This window comes from Rhamphochromis longiceps, linkage group LG19, assembly GCF_057381845.1.
Source record: "Rhamphochromis longiceps isolate RC_006_pf linkage group LG19, R_longiceps_female_GT1.1, whole genome shotgun sequence".
NCBI lineage: Eukaryota > Metazoa > Chordata > Actinopteri > Cichliformes > Cichlidae > Rhamphochromis > Rhamphochromis longiceps.
In genome coordinates this window covers 14,404,928-14,419,467 of record NC_140575.1, presented here as the reverse complement: position 1 = coordinate 14,419,467, position 14,540 = coordinate 14,404,928, and the positions used below count along the sequence as shown (strand labels likewise).

At 41.5% G+C, this 14,540-nt stretch overlaps 2 protein-coding genes across 6 annotated transcripts in view; both read right to left on the bottom strand.

The window, feature by feature from the left end:
• Positions 1 to 356: 356 nt before the first annotated feature.
• sdsl (serine dehydratase-like) lies at positions 357 to 5,063 on the bottom strand. The gene is made up of 9 exons (XM_085392261.1): positions 4,935 to 5,063; positions 3,791 to 3,944; positions 3,667 to 3,703; positions 3,439 to 3,578; positions 3,261 to 3,349; positions 2,941 to 3,174; positions 2,724 to 2,854; positions 1,220 to 1,306; positions 357 to 1,084 (listed from the first exon to the last, which is right to left on the bottom strand). Exons 2-9 carry the CDS (start codon positions 3,935 to 3,937, stop codon positions 981 to 983), a joined length of 969 nt encoding a protein of 322 aa, XP_085248387.1. The 5' UTR covers positions 3,938 to 3,944; positions 4,935 to 5,063; the 3' UTR covers positions 357 to 980.
• An 835-nt stretch (positions 5,064 to 5,898) lies between these two features.
• LOC146646412 (apoptosis-stimulating of p53 protein 1-like) overlaps positions 5,899 to 14,540 on the bottom strand; it is a 56,689-nt gene continuing 48,047 nt past the window's right edge. For all 5 annotated transcript variants that reach the window (XM_085390496.1, XM_085390495.1, XM_085390498.1 and 2 more), the window contains 10 exons: positions 14,255 to 14,482; positions 13,944 to 14,162; positions 12,557 to 12,707; positions 12,402 to 12,439; positions 11,954 to 12,321; positions 11,709 to 11,846; positions 10,158 to 10,291; positions 8,588 to 8,754; positions 8,300 to 8,499; positions 5,899 to 7,458 (listed from right to left, as the gene is read on the bottom strand). In XM_085390496.1, the coding sequence (XP_085246622.1) occupies positions 7,417 to 7,458; positions 8,300 to 8,499; positions 8,588 to 8,754; positions 10,158 to 10,291; positions 11,709 to 11,846; positions 11,954 to 12,321; positions 12,402 to 12,439; positions 12,557 to 12,707; positions 13,944 to 14,162; positions 14,255 to 14,482 (1,685 nt within the window). In that variant the 3' untranslated portion in view covers positions 5,899 to 7,416. The remainder of the gene's footprint in view (positions 7,459 to 8,299; positions 8,500 to 8,587; positions 8,755 to 10,157; positions 10,292 to 11,708; positions 11,847 to 11,953; positions 12,322 to 12,401; positions 12,440 to 12,556; positions 12,708 to 13,943; positions 14,163 to 14,254; positions 14,483 to 14,540) is intronic.

Genomic DNA, 14,540 nt, shown 5'->3' with positions numbered 1-14,540 from the left:
CACAAGCTCCACCTCAACCACTACCTCGACCTGGATAAGCAGAAGAATATGGATGTATAGGTATTTATTAGTGGTGGGCAGATCGATCCAAATATCGATTGTATCGATACCAAGTCAGCATCGCTATTGGATCGATACCAAAATATGCAGCATTGCACACGACTAGTATTTATTCATAATATGAAAAATTTCCAAGCCTCTCTTTGCAATTTGCTATTTTGGCACTTCTGCTTAACATAGCACTTTACTAAACTGTGACACCTCAGTGCAGTGTAGTGTCCTTATCATCTGATTCTGGGGGGACAAGGCAGTGATGGATATTTCAATGAATGACCCATGAATTCAGTTATGCATGGCAAACACTTTATTTTTATCTCGTTGCTTTGCTCTGGGTTTTATACTGTTTTTTTCATTGCATGTAGTCAAAACTGTCCATATTTGATGCTCTCTCCTTTCATGCCGAACACCACAGGGATCAGAGCAGAGATACTATCAGTGAGCAAGTGCCGTTTCTTGCTACGAGAGTCACCAACCAATACTCATTTTGTTGTCAACACACATGTGGGTAAACACAGTGTCACACTTCACTGAGACTTACTGCGGGCTTTCTGACAAACAAAATGGAAAAAAAGATGCTAATACTTGTCTGAAGTGTTTCTAACTTTGAGGCACTTTTGATTAGAGAGCTGTGACACCACCATGTGACAAAACTGTGTAACTGCATGCTAAGCAATAATTACTCAAAATGACATTTAAATTAAAACACTTAATAACTTATAAAGATTTAGCTCAGTTACTTAACATATAATCACACTAAAATATTATAAACTTTCTTTTAAATTATATAAAGAGACTTTTGCTTTTAAATTTACAGTAAAACTGCACATTTCTTTATTTTTCCTTCCATTCACTGAAGTTTTTTCATCGTTATACACACCCTGCCCACACACACACACACACACCTGCACGCATACAAAAGTTTAACTCTGCAGTTTGTGCTTCAGGTTGGTCAGTTGCTCCATGTTGATGGTGGAGCCACCGCACACAATCATCAGCAGAGGGCCCATGAGAGCTGGCAGACGACCTAAAATGAGGAGAAGCAGTAACTGATGTAGTCATTTCTCTGAACTGAGAAGGTCTCAACTGTCTCAGCCTGATGGACTGAAGTACTCATCAGCTGCTTCAGTATGAAGAAAACAGAAGGAAGGTGAGGACTTACCTTCATTTTGTAATCTGACTATGATACCGCTGTAGACAGCTGCCAGCGCTGCTCCACACGCCATCTCCACCAGCACGCGTTCCTCATCTGCAACCAGCATGCCATCACATTAACTCTGGTGCAATTTCCACTTAGTTGTGCATAATTTTTCAAACATTTTCCACTATTCAGCAAAGCCACAAAGCAGCAGGCTTAAAAGTTACTGATTAAAAAGTTTTGTCATGGTGTGAACATTGTTGCCATAGTTACTGAAGGTAGAGGTATTCAGACCCTTCACCTGAATTCTTTGCATGCGTGAATCATCCAAAAACCAACTTAAAGTGGACCCGCTTTGTACAATTCACATTTCCTCTGTAGAAGCCAGTGAAGGTGGCTCCGGCCTCTGGTTAGGATGCCTCCCTAGTTTCTCTCTTTGCAGGTTTCCAATCACACCCAACTGGGAGGAGATCCTGGAGTAGACCCAGACACAGCTAGAGAGACGATACATCTCATCTGGTCTGGGAATACCTCAGGATCTCCAGGAAGAACAGAAAGTGTTGCTACCCTTTAAAGCCCAAACTGTCCTCTGACTGGCTGGCTGGGTAGGGCTCCTGACTTCATACAGATATGAAGTTCAAAAAAACCGACAGCAAAATGTTTCTAAAGTCTCAATGGAGAAGTGTTTGTTCTGTTATAAAATGATAAATTAGCATGTTTAGGGGCTTTTGTGACACTGCATTTTATGAGGGAAATTTAGGCAGCATTTTACTGCAAAACACAGAGGACAGGCTGCACTGGAGGTTGCCAGATTAATATGGGAAGATTAATGTGAGAGGGAAGAATTTAAAGTATTGCTGCACAGATCTGTGTTCTTTAGTTACATATTTAAGTTTATAGTGCAAAGCAGCCCTAGTCTAATATTTCACAAAGTGTTGTGCTATATAAGATTAGTATATGTTTTGTTGTATTAGATAAATTAACTACAACTGATGTTGTTCAGTATAAGTTAATAATAAGTACCAACAAGTATAGTGCTTGAATAAATGTGCTAATAAATTATTGCCTTCCCCTGGCTGTAGCTCTATCATTAATCATTAGACTTTCTCTGCCCCCAAGAGGGCAGAAAATGGCTTCCACAGGCCTGTATGGTTTGCAGTTAATTTCATTCATTCTGGGGCATAAAGACATGCTTGTCCAGCAGCTCGAAGTGAAGAAAAACATTGTACAGGGAAGCCAAACGAAAGCATTTATGTACAGGAAGTCTTTTACAGAGTAAAACCTCATTCTAATTTTCTGCAAAAACCCTTCTTTATACTCCTTATTATCAAAGTAACCGTGGAAACTGGAGGTATTAGGATGCACAGGATAGAAACAAAAGTCTACCATGCTGATTTGGACACTGACTTAATAGCATTTGGTGAGAATAAATGTGATGCAATATGAAAAAAAAAAAAAACTATTACAGATTCATTAATTGACACTCATCACCAAGCTTAAAGGCAAATTCAGAGGTAAAAACACTCACCCAGGAATGTTTGGATAGCATGCAGAGCCTGCTGGTCGGTCACCAGCTCAGAGATGATTGTCAGCTCGCTGCTCTGGCTGTAGTCGAAGGCTTGTTTACAGGCTGTCTTCGCTCCAAGACATTTAGCCTCGCTGTGGAGAGGCAGTAGGTTTGATGGATGAGGGTACGTTCGAAACACTTCATTGCAAAAAACTTTTAAACTCCTTTAAAGTCAAACCTGGTGATGTCATCTAAAGTGACCAACTTCCCCGCTTTAATTGCAGCATTGAAACAGTGTGCCCCCACTGTTTCCATCGCGACGATGGGCACGTCTGTCCAGCCCACATCCTTGAGGCCCTGGATGACCCCACACAGGAGGCCCCCTCCGCCCACAGACACCACCACAGCTCCGGGCTTCACGCTGGGACCCAGAGAGGCAGTGACCTCTGCAATCATACTGGCGTGGCCTTCCCTGTATGGGTGAGTGCGTGGACACAGGTACAGTTTGAAAGTGAGTCTTTTTAAAGTGCCCTGTGCTTTAATGAGGAGGTTCTCTACCATAGCAAGGGGTGATCGAATGGAGCAACATAAGTAAACCCTTCAGTTTCTGCCAGTTTGAGAGCCTCTGCGTTGGCATCATCCCAAACCTGCAAAGATAAGAGTCTTAGTCTTCTTTAAAAAAAAAAAAAAAAAATCTAAATTCTGGATTTTAAACCATCATATCAGTGAGCTTCACCTTGCCTACAATTCTGACAGTAGCACCCTGATCATGGAGTCTCTGGACCACCAATGGAGGAGTGGAGGAGGGAACTATGATGGTGGCTGGCACGCCCATTTTTTGGGCTGCATATGCTGCAGCCATACCTGCATTACCACCTGAAAAAACACCACCTTCAATACTAAAGAAACACACTAATGACACTGCATTGTAATGAGAATATGATGTTTAACAGGACAGAGTCACCTGAAGAGCAGATTACTCCTTTGGAGTGTCTGGCAAGCTGCAACGACACATTAAACAGTCACTGTGTGACAATGTGGATCTGAAGAAAGGGAGCACGCGTGAGGGGGGCTGTAAAGATTCCCACCTGCTGGCAGAGGTGCCCGATGCCACGGATCTTGAAGGAACCAGAGGGCTGTGCATTCTCCATTTTTAGATAGACAGTGGTTCCCACCCTCTTGGACATGTTGATGCTCTCCAGCAGCGGTGTCTTCAGGTGGAAAACCTCTGCCATGGTGCACCTAGATGCCAATGAAAGAGAAGCAGTAAAAACTCCACAGAGTGCAAGTGGGTGGTACAGTGGAAAAGTTGTTCATCTTTTATACACATTTTCATCTTCTGTTAGGTTTATTGGTAGTCAGAGCACAACTATCACCAGCTCTCAGATTGCAGTGCTGAAGAAAGAGAAGAAACAAAGAAGTTGCCTCTGCACAATTTGTGTTAATTTAAGGCACTGAACTCTTGAGTCATTTTTCATTGGTAGACTGTCTTTCACATGTAATTTCACTTTAATCTTTCTGATCTGATTTAAAATCAACTGCATCATATTTTATTAGTAACCATGAGAATATCACCCCCCCCCCCCTTCTCTGTGTACTGTATTCACCTACTGTGAATATTGTAACTTTGATTTTTCTAATCTCATCTATTCTGTTTATTACTGCACAAATCATTTCTCCCACTTTCCACCGAAATCTGTAAAACCACCATCCTTCACTTCCTTCTTTCCATTGTTGTTGCCACCTTCAGTTTCTGCTTCTTTCCTGATAAACCCGAGTGTTAAATTATTTTCCTTGGCTTCCTTCGAAACCTAATCTCACATTTTCCAATGATACCAAACGTGCCAGAGCACATAAAAACACCCCAATGTGTGAATTCTTTAGTATTTCTCTTGGAATGCCCGGTCTGTTGCCTGTGTAAATACACTGTAAATGGGTTCGTTTTTAATATTAACTACTATCACCGTTTGAATTATGTACCAAGCATGGGCAGTGTTGCTTTCAATAATAAAATAAATTGTCCAAAGTGGAAAATCAGGTATTTATATTCTTCACTTTAATCTTCAGCAGCTCTCTTTAGGGGTCGAATCTTCTCGCCTCTGTGGCAGCAAAACCTGTCTGCCAGCGGAACTTTATTAACACAACAAAGCAATAATTAACATAAAGCGTCCGAAATGCTACGTTGTAATTTGGGATATCAAATACAAACCATTATATAAACCTCTGACTTACGTTCGGTTAAAATGTCTTCGTGAATGAGCCCCGCAACAAAAATTAATCAACTGTTTTCTTTTGGAAAATGTATTACAGTTTCACCAGACGTTACGCTACATACGAATGTAGCACATTGTACCGGAAAAGCATCCAATAGTAACAAGACTACTTCCGGTCACTGCTTCAAAATAAGTGTTTGATTAAAACCAATGACTGTAGAAACTTAAAGTGAATTTACTGCTGGAAACAAGATTATATTACGTTTGCCTAAAATAAACTTAAACTAAGTGTAAAAAAAAAAAAAGCATTTTAGACAAATAAAATTACAAGATAACAAAACTAAATAACATAATTGTCTAAAAAGTGTCTTAACAATTCGTCAGTTTCGCCAACTATGTCAGCACACCAACTCTGAGCCAGCTTTGGTAGGCATGTAAACTGGGTTTTTACATGAGTATGAGTATGTGTGTTAGTAGTGTTTTGTAATTTTGTACAGTTCTGAACTCATCAAACAACATCCATTTCACAGTGAATACATTCTAAACTCCAACTAATAAAACTAACTGAAGTGAACAGTTTAACAATAAGAACTAAACTGGAAAACTGCCCAAGTAACTCAACTGATTTTGAAATTTCCCCACAGATCGGTTTGCCAAGTGTTTTTATTTTGAAATTACAAAATAAAAGGCTGACAGTTTTCTGTAGTTCAGTTCCTGCATTAGAGTTAAATTACATAACAAACGCCACAGTGATTGAATTTAGGATTTTAATCTGGAAAAAATTTACGACTGAAGAGCTTTCTGTCGGTGCTGGCTCTCCTGAATGACCTTTGAACTTTAATTTCCATCTAAAGTCCACGGTTTATTACTTGAGGCTTGTAATTATGTAAGCTCACGTGTGTCTGCCTGTAACTGTTCCAGCTGTGCATTGTTTGACAAAATAAAAAAAAAAAAACGAGCTGAGTCATTGTTATTTTTCTCTGTAGGGATTATAATTTCTTTATTAATATTGTACAGTAGCTGTATAGTTACAGTTTGCATATACACAAAGTGATGGTAAGCACTTCTCAGAACAATATCTCACTCTCACACCAAACATCACTCATCTTATTGCTTCATATTTTACACAGCTCGTGCTGAAGAAAACGGCGCTTTATTTTGTGGCAAACCTTTCCTGTACACTAGGTGGCAGCAGTGAGCAGCACCAGCACTGATACATGAAAAGAAACAGGAGCAGCGTGTGCTAGTAATGAGAAAAATAATAATAGAAAGCAATGTTTTGTTTTAAATAAAGCAATATAAATCAGGGCCAGAAGCAGAAGCAGTTCTTCCTCCACTCACGGCTAATTTAGCCCCATTTCAACACTGACACAGGTTCTCTTTCCCAGGCCAGAATTAGGCTGGGCTTTCCTTGAAGCCACCTTTCTGAGCAGCCACAGGACCTTTAATTTAACACATTTAACAGCAGATTGACAGAGTAGCGTTTAATTAATGGGTTAATCGTCAGTTTTTACATGAGGGTCGGTATCTTTAGTCTGAAGAAAAATATGCAACAACTAGCAGCATTTTTTTTTTATCTCCTCTAAATAAAAGTATCACCCATCCTTCACTTTCACACCCTTTTCTCCTCATTCTTGTTTTCCTTCCTCTTTTCCCCCTTTCTCCTCCTTTACCCTCAACAACCATTTTGGCAGTTGAACACATGTACATGTGAGAGCGTGCATTCATCCCATAATAGTTGACAAATGCTTGAATGTCAGATTATGAACTCAGAAACAGCCCATTATTCTGACTTGACTTCAAACCTTTTTGCTTCACCGTGCGTGGGTGGATGCAGATCCCAGCTTCCACGTGTCACAGTCTTGTGGTTGCACTTCCAACTCTTTTCCTCTGATTCATTTTCTGCCGAAACCTGACTCCCGTTAACGTTGTTTACCCTCCCCTCACTTTCCTCTTTCTGGCTCCACTTTCACATTTCACATCTCACACGTACTTTCAGCCTGTAAATTTACTGCATTTACAAATCTTCACGCCGTGCAGCGTGAAGGTGTTTCCACTGTAGCTGAGAAAGAGCGCATTCCTTTGCTATGTCGCTGATGAGGCTGGCATTATTTAAAATTAACACAGTACAAAAATAAAGCGACATTTAAAGAATATTTGGAGAATATCAGACAGAGCTTTATGACTCCAAGCTCATTGTTTCATATTTTAAGCTGCGTGGAGCTTTAAAAAAGCTTTAATTGCTTTTTTAATCCTCTTTTTTTTTCATTCAGCATTTCTCATGCAGCTGAACACTTTGAGTTATGAATTTACGTCAGCTCTGCAACATCTTGGTGAAAATGCACACTGCATCTATCACGATTTGGCTCTGTTGCATCCACACAAATAGAAGAAAGTGGCTCCATCTTTGTCCTCCCCTCATTCTGCTCCTTCTTCTCCTTCTTCTTCTTCTTTCCTGCATGCATGCCCCCTCTTCGAGCATGAGGCTCCTGATCTGGGCTTTATGCCAGTGAGCGTTGTCTGGGTTTGATCCTTGGATACAGCTGCAGAGAAAACAAGACAGACACAGAGAGCTAGAAAGAGCAAGCGAGGATGTAGGTGAGGTCACAACATCATGTCAACATGTTCTCAAGGTGCCTGAACATCTGAAGGCCAGCAGACTGAGGGGCATCGTGTGGGAAGAAGGTCTTCCTGCATTTGCATGTTTTCTGTGTGGTATAAACTGAACAGAACATAGGACAGACAGGTACTTGACATACTCTTGCTGCTCTTTTACACCATCTATGTGACGCCAAGAGTTGGATGGGGCAAACTTTTCTGCAGTTAAATAGCTCAAAATCAGAAATCTCATCTTTTCTAAGTGTCCTTGACGTCTTATATGCTAACATGAAACCAGCTGCTTGAAACTTCAGAGCAGAATTTCAGTCAGCCCTAACCTTTGAATAAAACTGGACTATTCTTTGAAATAAAATCCTTGTCAAACACACATGAAAAGTTTCTCTCTTGCCTCCCACAGAGCAGCATCTCCACTTCCTACTTTCACATAACCCCTAATCTGGCTTCTCTCCACTGGCCTTCTGTATGTCTTAGAGTTGATTTTATGATTTGCTGCTACATGGCACAACTGTTGGCACCATATGAATATGTTTACAGGCTTAGATCCTCAGCTGGGTCCTCCTGGCACTGTGAAAGTAAGGTGATCGTGTTTATATCATCAGGGTCACTCTACTCTGCCTGAGGAGATAAAACTCACAGTATCATCGACTCCTTTGAAGTCTTTCTCTCTCTTTTTGTCCTTGAGTTGTACCTGTTCTTATACTAATGTCTAACTTTCTCACTGTGATATTTTCACCAGATTCGCTCTTTTGGTTTCGGTTCTCTCACCCCCAGCAGATTTCTGGGCACGTATCCCTCGCGGTCATTCAGGCGCGCCCACCACCACTCTGTCTCAGTGTCGTCATGGCGACGCACCACAGTGATAGCATCACCTTCGCTGAAGGAGAGCTCATCAGACTGCTGGGCTGTGTAGTCCCACAGGGCATAGACTAAACCTTTGTTCATCACACCCAACTTTTCCTGCACACCTGTGAGAGACACAACGATGACTTTAGACGTTTACCTGTGCGATTATGGTAATTGCACACGCAGGTGAGTGCGTTTGTATCTTCCTACCGTAAAGGAACTGGGAACACTGGGTGTAGCCCTCTTCCATTTCTTCACATTTGTCCGCGGCTGTTTCCACGTCGCTGATCGTTGTGGCAAAAATGGCCGCCCCTGACTCCACCAACATCTTGCAGAGGTGGACGCTGTTACATGAAGCTGCACAGTGCAGCGGGGTCCTGTGAAGACAACAACATTAAAAGGGACCTTGCAAGGAAGAAAAAAAGGAAATTTGATGATATATTATGTTACTGTAATTGCAATAAAGATCTTTTGTAGATCTAAAGCAGAGTCAGCTGAGCTTTTAGTCGCCTTAACTCGCTTGATCAAATTTTGTATGACTGGCAGAGTTTGTGACTTCACAGCAAAAAAAAAAAAAAAAAAAAAACTGTTAGCATAGCAGATATCCAAAACTACCAAACTGCTGTCCCTTTGCTGTTAGCTTCCTTCACAAATAGATTCACCCATAGGTGGGTCTGATCCAGCTTTATAAGCCAGTATTGGGCTCATGAATTCCCCTTATTATTAGGACTATCCCCTCTTTTTGATGTCATATTGAGCTAAAAGTAGAAAAAACTGCATATACCAAGCATTTAGAGCAGTATCTGAAATCTGAAACGTTGTCTATGTTTAATATGAGCATCGCAATTCGGTCAGTATATGCAGTCCTATGAAAAATGAAGTACACCATTACCGTTTGTTTCCATAGGAATTAGAAGGGTAAGCGTTAGCACCTTTATAAAAACAGAACGAGACACCAGCATATCAGCACAAACTCCTCGTACCAGCTCTCAAGCACAGTGGTGGAGGGATGATGATTTGGGCACCTTGTAGGATTGAGTTACCAAGGGCTTCTCTGTATACCAAAGTATTCTAGAGTCAAACGTGACAGCTGAAGCGTCACTGAAACTAGGTCATGCAGGAGCACGATGATCCTAAGCACAGCAGGAAATCTACAACAGCTGCAATGGCCCATTCAAAGTCCAGACCTCCAAAAGAAAGATTGGGTCAAAATTCCTCCACACTGATGTGAGAGAGTAATGAAATCCTACAGAAAACGATTTCTCCAAGTTACTTAGTTTAGCTGCTAAAGGTGGTTCTGCAAGCTACTGAATCGTGGGCTAGATTTTTTCACAGCACTGCGCACATTCCATGTGAGAGGAAATAAAGAAAAGGATTAGGTCCTCCTTCAACATGAACATTTCTCTTTTTACCAAAGTTCATTCACTTCCAATCAAAGAAAGAAAGAAAAGATGTTCCTGTAATGCATTTTAAAACAACTACAGTTTAAATTAAACTAACCACGAAAGAATCAAATGCATCAGTAATTAAATCAAGCAACTTGTGGATACAGACCCTAATTGCATATTGTAATCTCCTCCTTCAATACTGCTAAGGCAGCTGAGCCAAAATGAAAGTGGAGTCAATTATCTCTGTCACTGCTGCCTCTGAGCCGAGCTCCAGCACCGCCACCACAAAGCGTGCTCATTACTCAAACTCCCTCAAGTCCTTCATGCAGCCGCTGCTCTGTTATTGGTCTCTGTATTACTGCATGACGCACAGACCGAATGAAGGCACTGACCATCCGTCACTGTCGGCTGCGTTCACGTTAACTCCAAAGTCCAGCAGGAACTTCACAATATGGTGATGACCAGCACAGACGGCGTTATGAAGAGGTGTTATGCCTTCGTCGTTGGGCATGCTGGGGTTTTCCACCTGAAATAAAAAGAGATGCGTATAAAGAAATATTAGACTTGGAGAACGCCGGAATAAGTTATTAGCTGCTCACCTCCACAACGGTGATATCAGCCTGGAGAAGCTGAGAATGATCTCAGTGCAAAAGTCAGGAAACAACATGTTTTGAGCAGGTTGAAAACTATTGAGTCTCACAGCCTCAGAGTGTAATAATATCAAACTGAGCTTTTTGTGGATCTGACTGTTTCCTTGAGAACATTAACTTCAGTTTAAAGCCTAAGAAGTCAGTAAGGACTCTCTTCTCCCGTGAGTGATGGCAGGGTTTCCATCGAAAGATGTGAGGCTCTGTTTTCTCTGCTGCTGCAGAGTGCATCCCCGACTATAACTTGTACAGTTCCCTGCTGAGACCTCCTCTCTACTGGCACAGATTAAAGGGAAGTATTGTCAGGAAGGTACTGAAAATGCTTTAAAACTGCCTGGTAAATGGCAAATTTGTTGAGGCAGTCTGCATGTGGGTGTAATTACTGGCATGTAAAAATATTACACTGTTGCATAACCCAATGTTTTTTTTAATGCAACACAAAAAAGTAACCTTTACAAGTGTAACCACATTGTGTGATGATTTTCAGCTCTGCTTAAAAATTATCTCAAAATCTGAAGGCTCTGCAGAAGTTTCCCTTGTCTTCTAAGAAGGCCAGCTTTCCATAGTTGACCAGCTGCTACCTCGCACTTCAGAGACTATTTGTTCAACAGGACTAAAGAAAATATCATCAGGACAGCTTCTGAGTTCAAATGCACTCGTTATTTTTTTTAAGTTTACTGTTGTATGACACAAGATTTCTGTGGTTTAGGTCATTCTCCAAATGCAGATCATATCTCTGTTGATGATAACCCCTACTGTCTCTTTACTGTAACGGCATATCTCAAGCCTCATCACTCATTCTGACACATTTCAGTGTCTTCACTACAATAAGTTTCTTCTTCTTCTTCTGGGCTCAGTGGGATGCTGGATATCGGCTTCTGGCCCAAATCCTAAATGATAGTGATCCATTCCTGTCTCATCAGTGCTCCAACCTGATCACAGTCGGTGTGCTTCTGCTTTTTAATCACTGACCACATCAAAAATGTCCTCAAAGACCTGTCTTGATGCCTGCTCAATCATCCAGGTAAGAGCATCATCCAAACCGACGGCCAAACTGAGGTCACTTTGATGAGTGATGAAACTGAAATAGTGCTTTCAAATGTCTGTGAGTCAGTTTTCTTGTTTTAGCTTCTGCGTTTAGGAATCATTTGGAACTATGGCTGATGTAGTTATAGAAATAAATTATATTCAACTTAATTTTACCTTTGCAAAGCAACACAGTAATCTTTGCAAGTATGAAAAGTGAGACTGTGTTATAAGAGCACTATAATTGCACAACATCATGTTCTGATCTACCTCATATATGATTCTCTGCACCAGGTCAAACTCTCCCTCCAATGACGCATCCAGGAGAAGAGCCAGAGGGTTAAACTTGACTCTCAGGCCGTGACCGGTTCGCTCTGATGACGGCTTCTTCAGGTTGGTTCGCTTTACCTGCAGCAAACAGCATAAGAGAAACAGTAAAGAAAATGAACCTGGTGTATTGTTGTGTGACAGATGCCCAGGTTTAATGTGTATGCTTTGTGTTGTTGTATACATACCTTAGGCAGAGTGGGCGGGGCAGGAGGAGATGGTGAAGGAGAGATGTGGCCAACTGAGTTTTGAGCAGGACTAGAGCCTCTCTGGTTGTTATTATTTTGGTCCTCTGGTCTCTCAGGTACAGGAATCGGGCTTGATTGGGTCGATGGTGAGACGCCGTTGCCAGTCTCTGCCGCTGCTGTTGTCTCTTTGGATAATTCTGTCGTAACTGCAGGAGGAGACGAACGGCGGGAATCCGAATTCAGGTTTTGGGCTTCACTCTCCGCGGCTGCTGCAGCGACCTGTTTATCTCCACGTTCTACGTTTCCATTAGCTGAATGAATGTTGTCCATGTCTCCCAAAAGGCAGTCCGGTTGGTAGAAAGTATTGCCTAGAATTAAAGAAGGAACTTAAATCTATATATATTTAGGCACACAGATGTCACCTGACCATCATATGTCGGTGTCTTACCTGAGCTTCCCTCCATGCCTCCTGCTAATGTGTTGAACCTGCAAAAAAAAACGGCAAAAACAAATTACATTTTTCCATTTTGATTCTGTTTCTGTCTTAAATTCCTGAAAGTTTTTTGTTTGTCCTGGTGCAGTTAAACATGTGGTAGCACCAACCTCTGGTAGAGCAGTTTTTGGATGTTTGGCCCCTGAGGGCCTTCAGGTTCAGTGATCGAGCTCCGTTTCTTGAGGGGCCGCGGCGCGTTGCTGAAGCGGCGGCGGAGAACCTCCAGGTCTGCATCGCTCTGGTATCGGAGCTGAGAGTGGGCTGTGGGGGACAAAGCTTTAAAGCTACTTTCTTCTTTTGTCATTTGTTCTTGGCAAAATGTATTTTTTTCTGCTCCTGTTTCTTAGATTGTATCTTTTTTCTTTTGCTGAAATTATTCCCAAAAGCTCTTCAGGATAGCGTGATCTGTGACTGATAAGCACACTACCATAACTTAATGAGAACTTTCTTTAAGACTTACAGTATAAAAAAGATATAAATGTGATATTCTGGGATTTAAAAATCTGGTCCTGCTTTTAATGATTTCCAAGGTGTGGGCTACAATTCAAGCGGGCCAAGAGAGATAGATTTTTTAAATGTCTTTTTTTAACATGTTCTCGCATCTTATTTTTGTTATCAAGGGAAAAAGTTAAGTACAAAAAGATCTAAATGTATCATTGGAAAAAGAAAGAATTAAATATATTTTATTTGGCTCACGTGATTAAAGGTTTGGGTGTGTTTCAGGAGATTTGGAAGCAGGCTGCAGTTTGAGAATGGCTGATTTAGCTCTTTCTAAGGAAGGTCCTCTGACTCAATTCTAGGGCTGCTCCCAGGAAATCAATGCTTGACTGAACAACTGACATAAAATTTGTGGTTAAATGATGAAGGAGGCTGGAATATGCTTTAGTAAGAATAAAAAGCTAATAAGAAGAGTATCACTCAAAGAGACCAGTGAAGACACGGGAAATTTATGAAACTATGCGAGTAATATTTCTGCAGCCAGTGTGACTAAGTGACTGGGTTACTGTAATAAACTTTAAAGTGTGTAGACATGCATTTAACACCCAAACAGAAAATAAACAAATGCATTTTTTATAGTTCAAAGAGCATTAATTTATACATCTTTTGCATATCTAGATTGCTTGAAATGAGCTTTTTCAATCCTTAGTGTCGTATTTAACATAATGTGACATCTTTTTCAGTGTGCAGACAAATATACTTTTTTTTCAGCACAAAGTTTGGCCTAAAATGTGACAGTGCATTAAGTGCTGCTCCATCATCTGCCTCCATCCTATCCCTGGCTATCATCTGTCACACCAACCCTCTGCATGTCCTCTTTCATTACATCTGTGAATCTTTTCTCTGGTGTTTCTCGTTTCCTCCTGTCGAGGTCCAGCGTTCAGCATCTTTATCACTCTTCTTATTTTAACACAAAATGTGTTTTCTGGTATTAAACACATACAGGAGAAACATTTTAACAAAGAAAGGTAACATTTATTGGTGATTGGTTGCACCTACCAACTGGGGTGAGCTTAGTGGGACTGAGGGGACGAGGGATGTTGTCCACACTGGGTGGAGGTTGAATTTGGCCCTCGCCGCTCTCTCCTCCTTCTCCTTTTCCTCCATCTTTATCTGTAGCTTCCTCCCCTGATATTTTTACTCCTCCTCCTCCCCCCTGGAGGAAAAAGACAGGGGATGGAGAAGTGGAGGAGGAGGGGAGGATGGGTTTACCGTAGACTGTGGAGAGACAGGAAAAAGGATGGGTTATGGTTTGTTTTCACCTGCAGAAGCTGTCAAACTGTCTAAACAAGTAATTGCTGTTTAATCACCTGCTTTGACAGTAGCCCTGTTGCTCAGAGATCCGTAGTTTTTGGCCTGAGGCTGCTGTAGGTACATGCTGTAGATGGAGCTGCTGTTCATAGTAGCAGGGCCCTTCCTGGGGGACTGTGGCCTGGAGGGATGGTCCGGGACGTAGGGACGTACGGCCACCGCCGGAGGGGGATCTGTCCGCTCTGTTTGTGGGGACAGCGGGGAGGGCTGGGAGGTGGTGGCAGAACCTAAGTGCAGAAACAGAAAAACAAAGTTATACAATCAACAGGACTGAAAGAAGAAGAA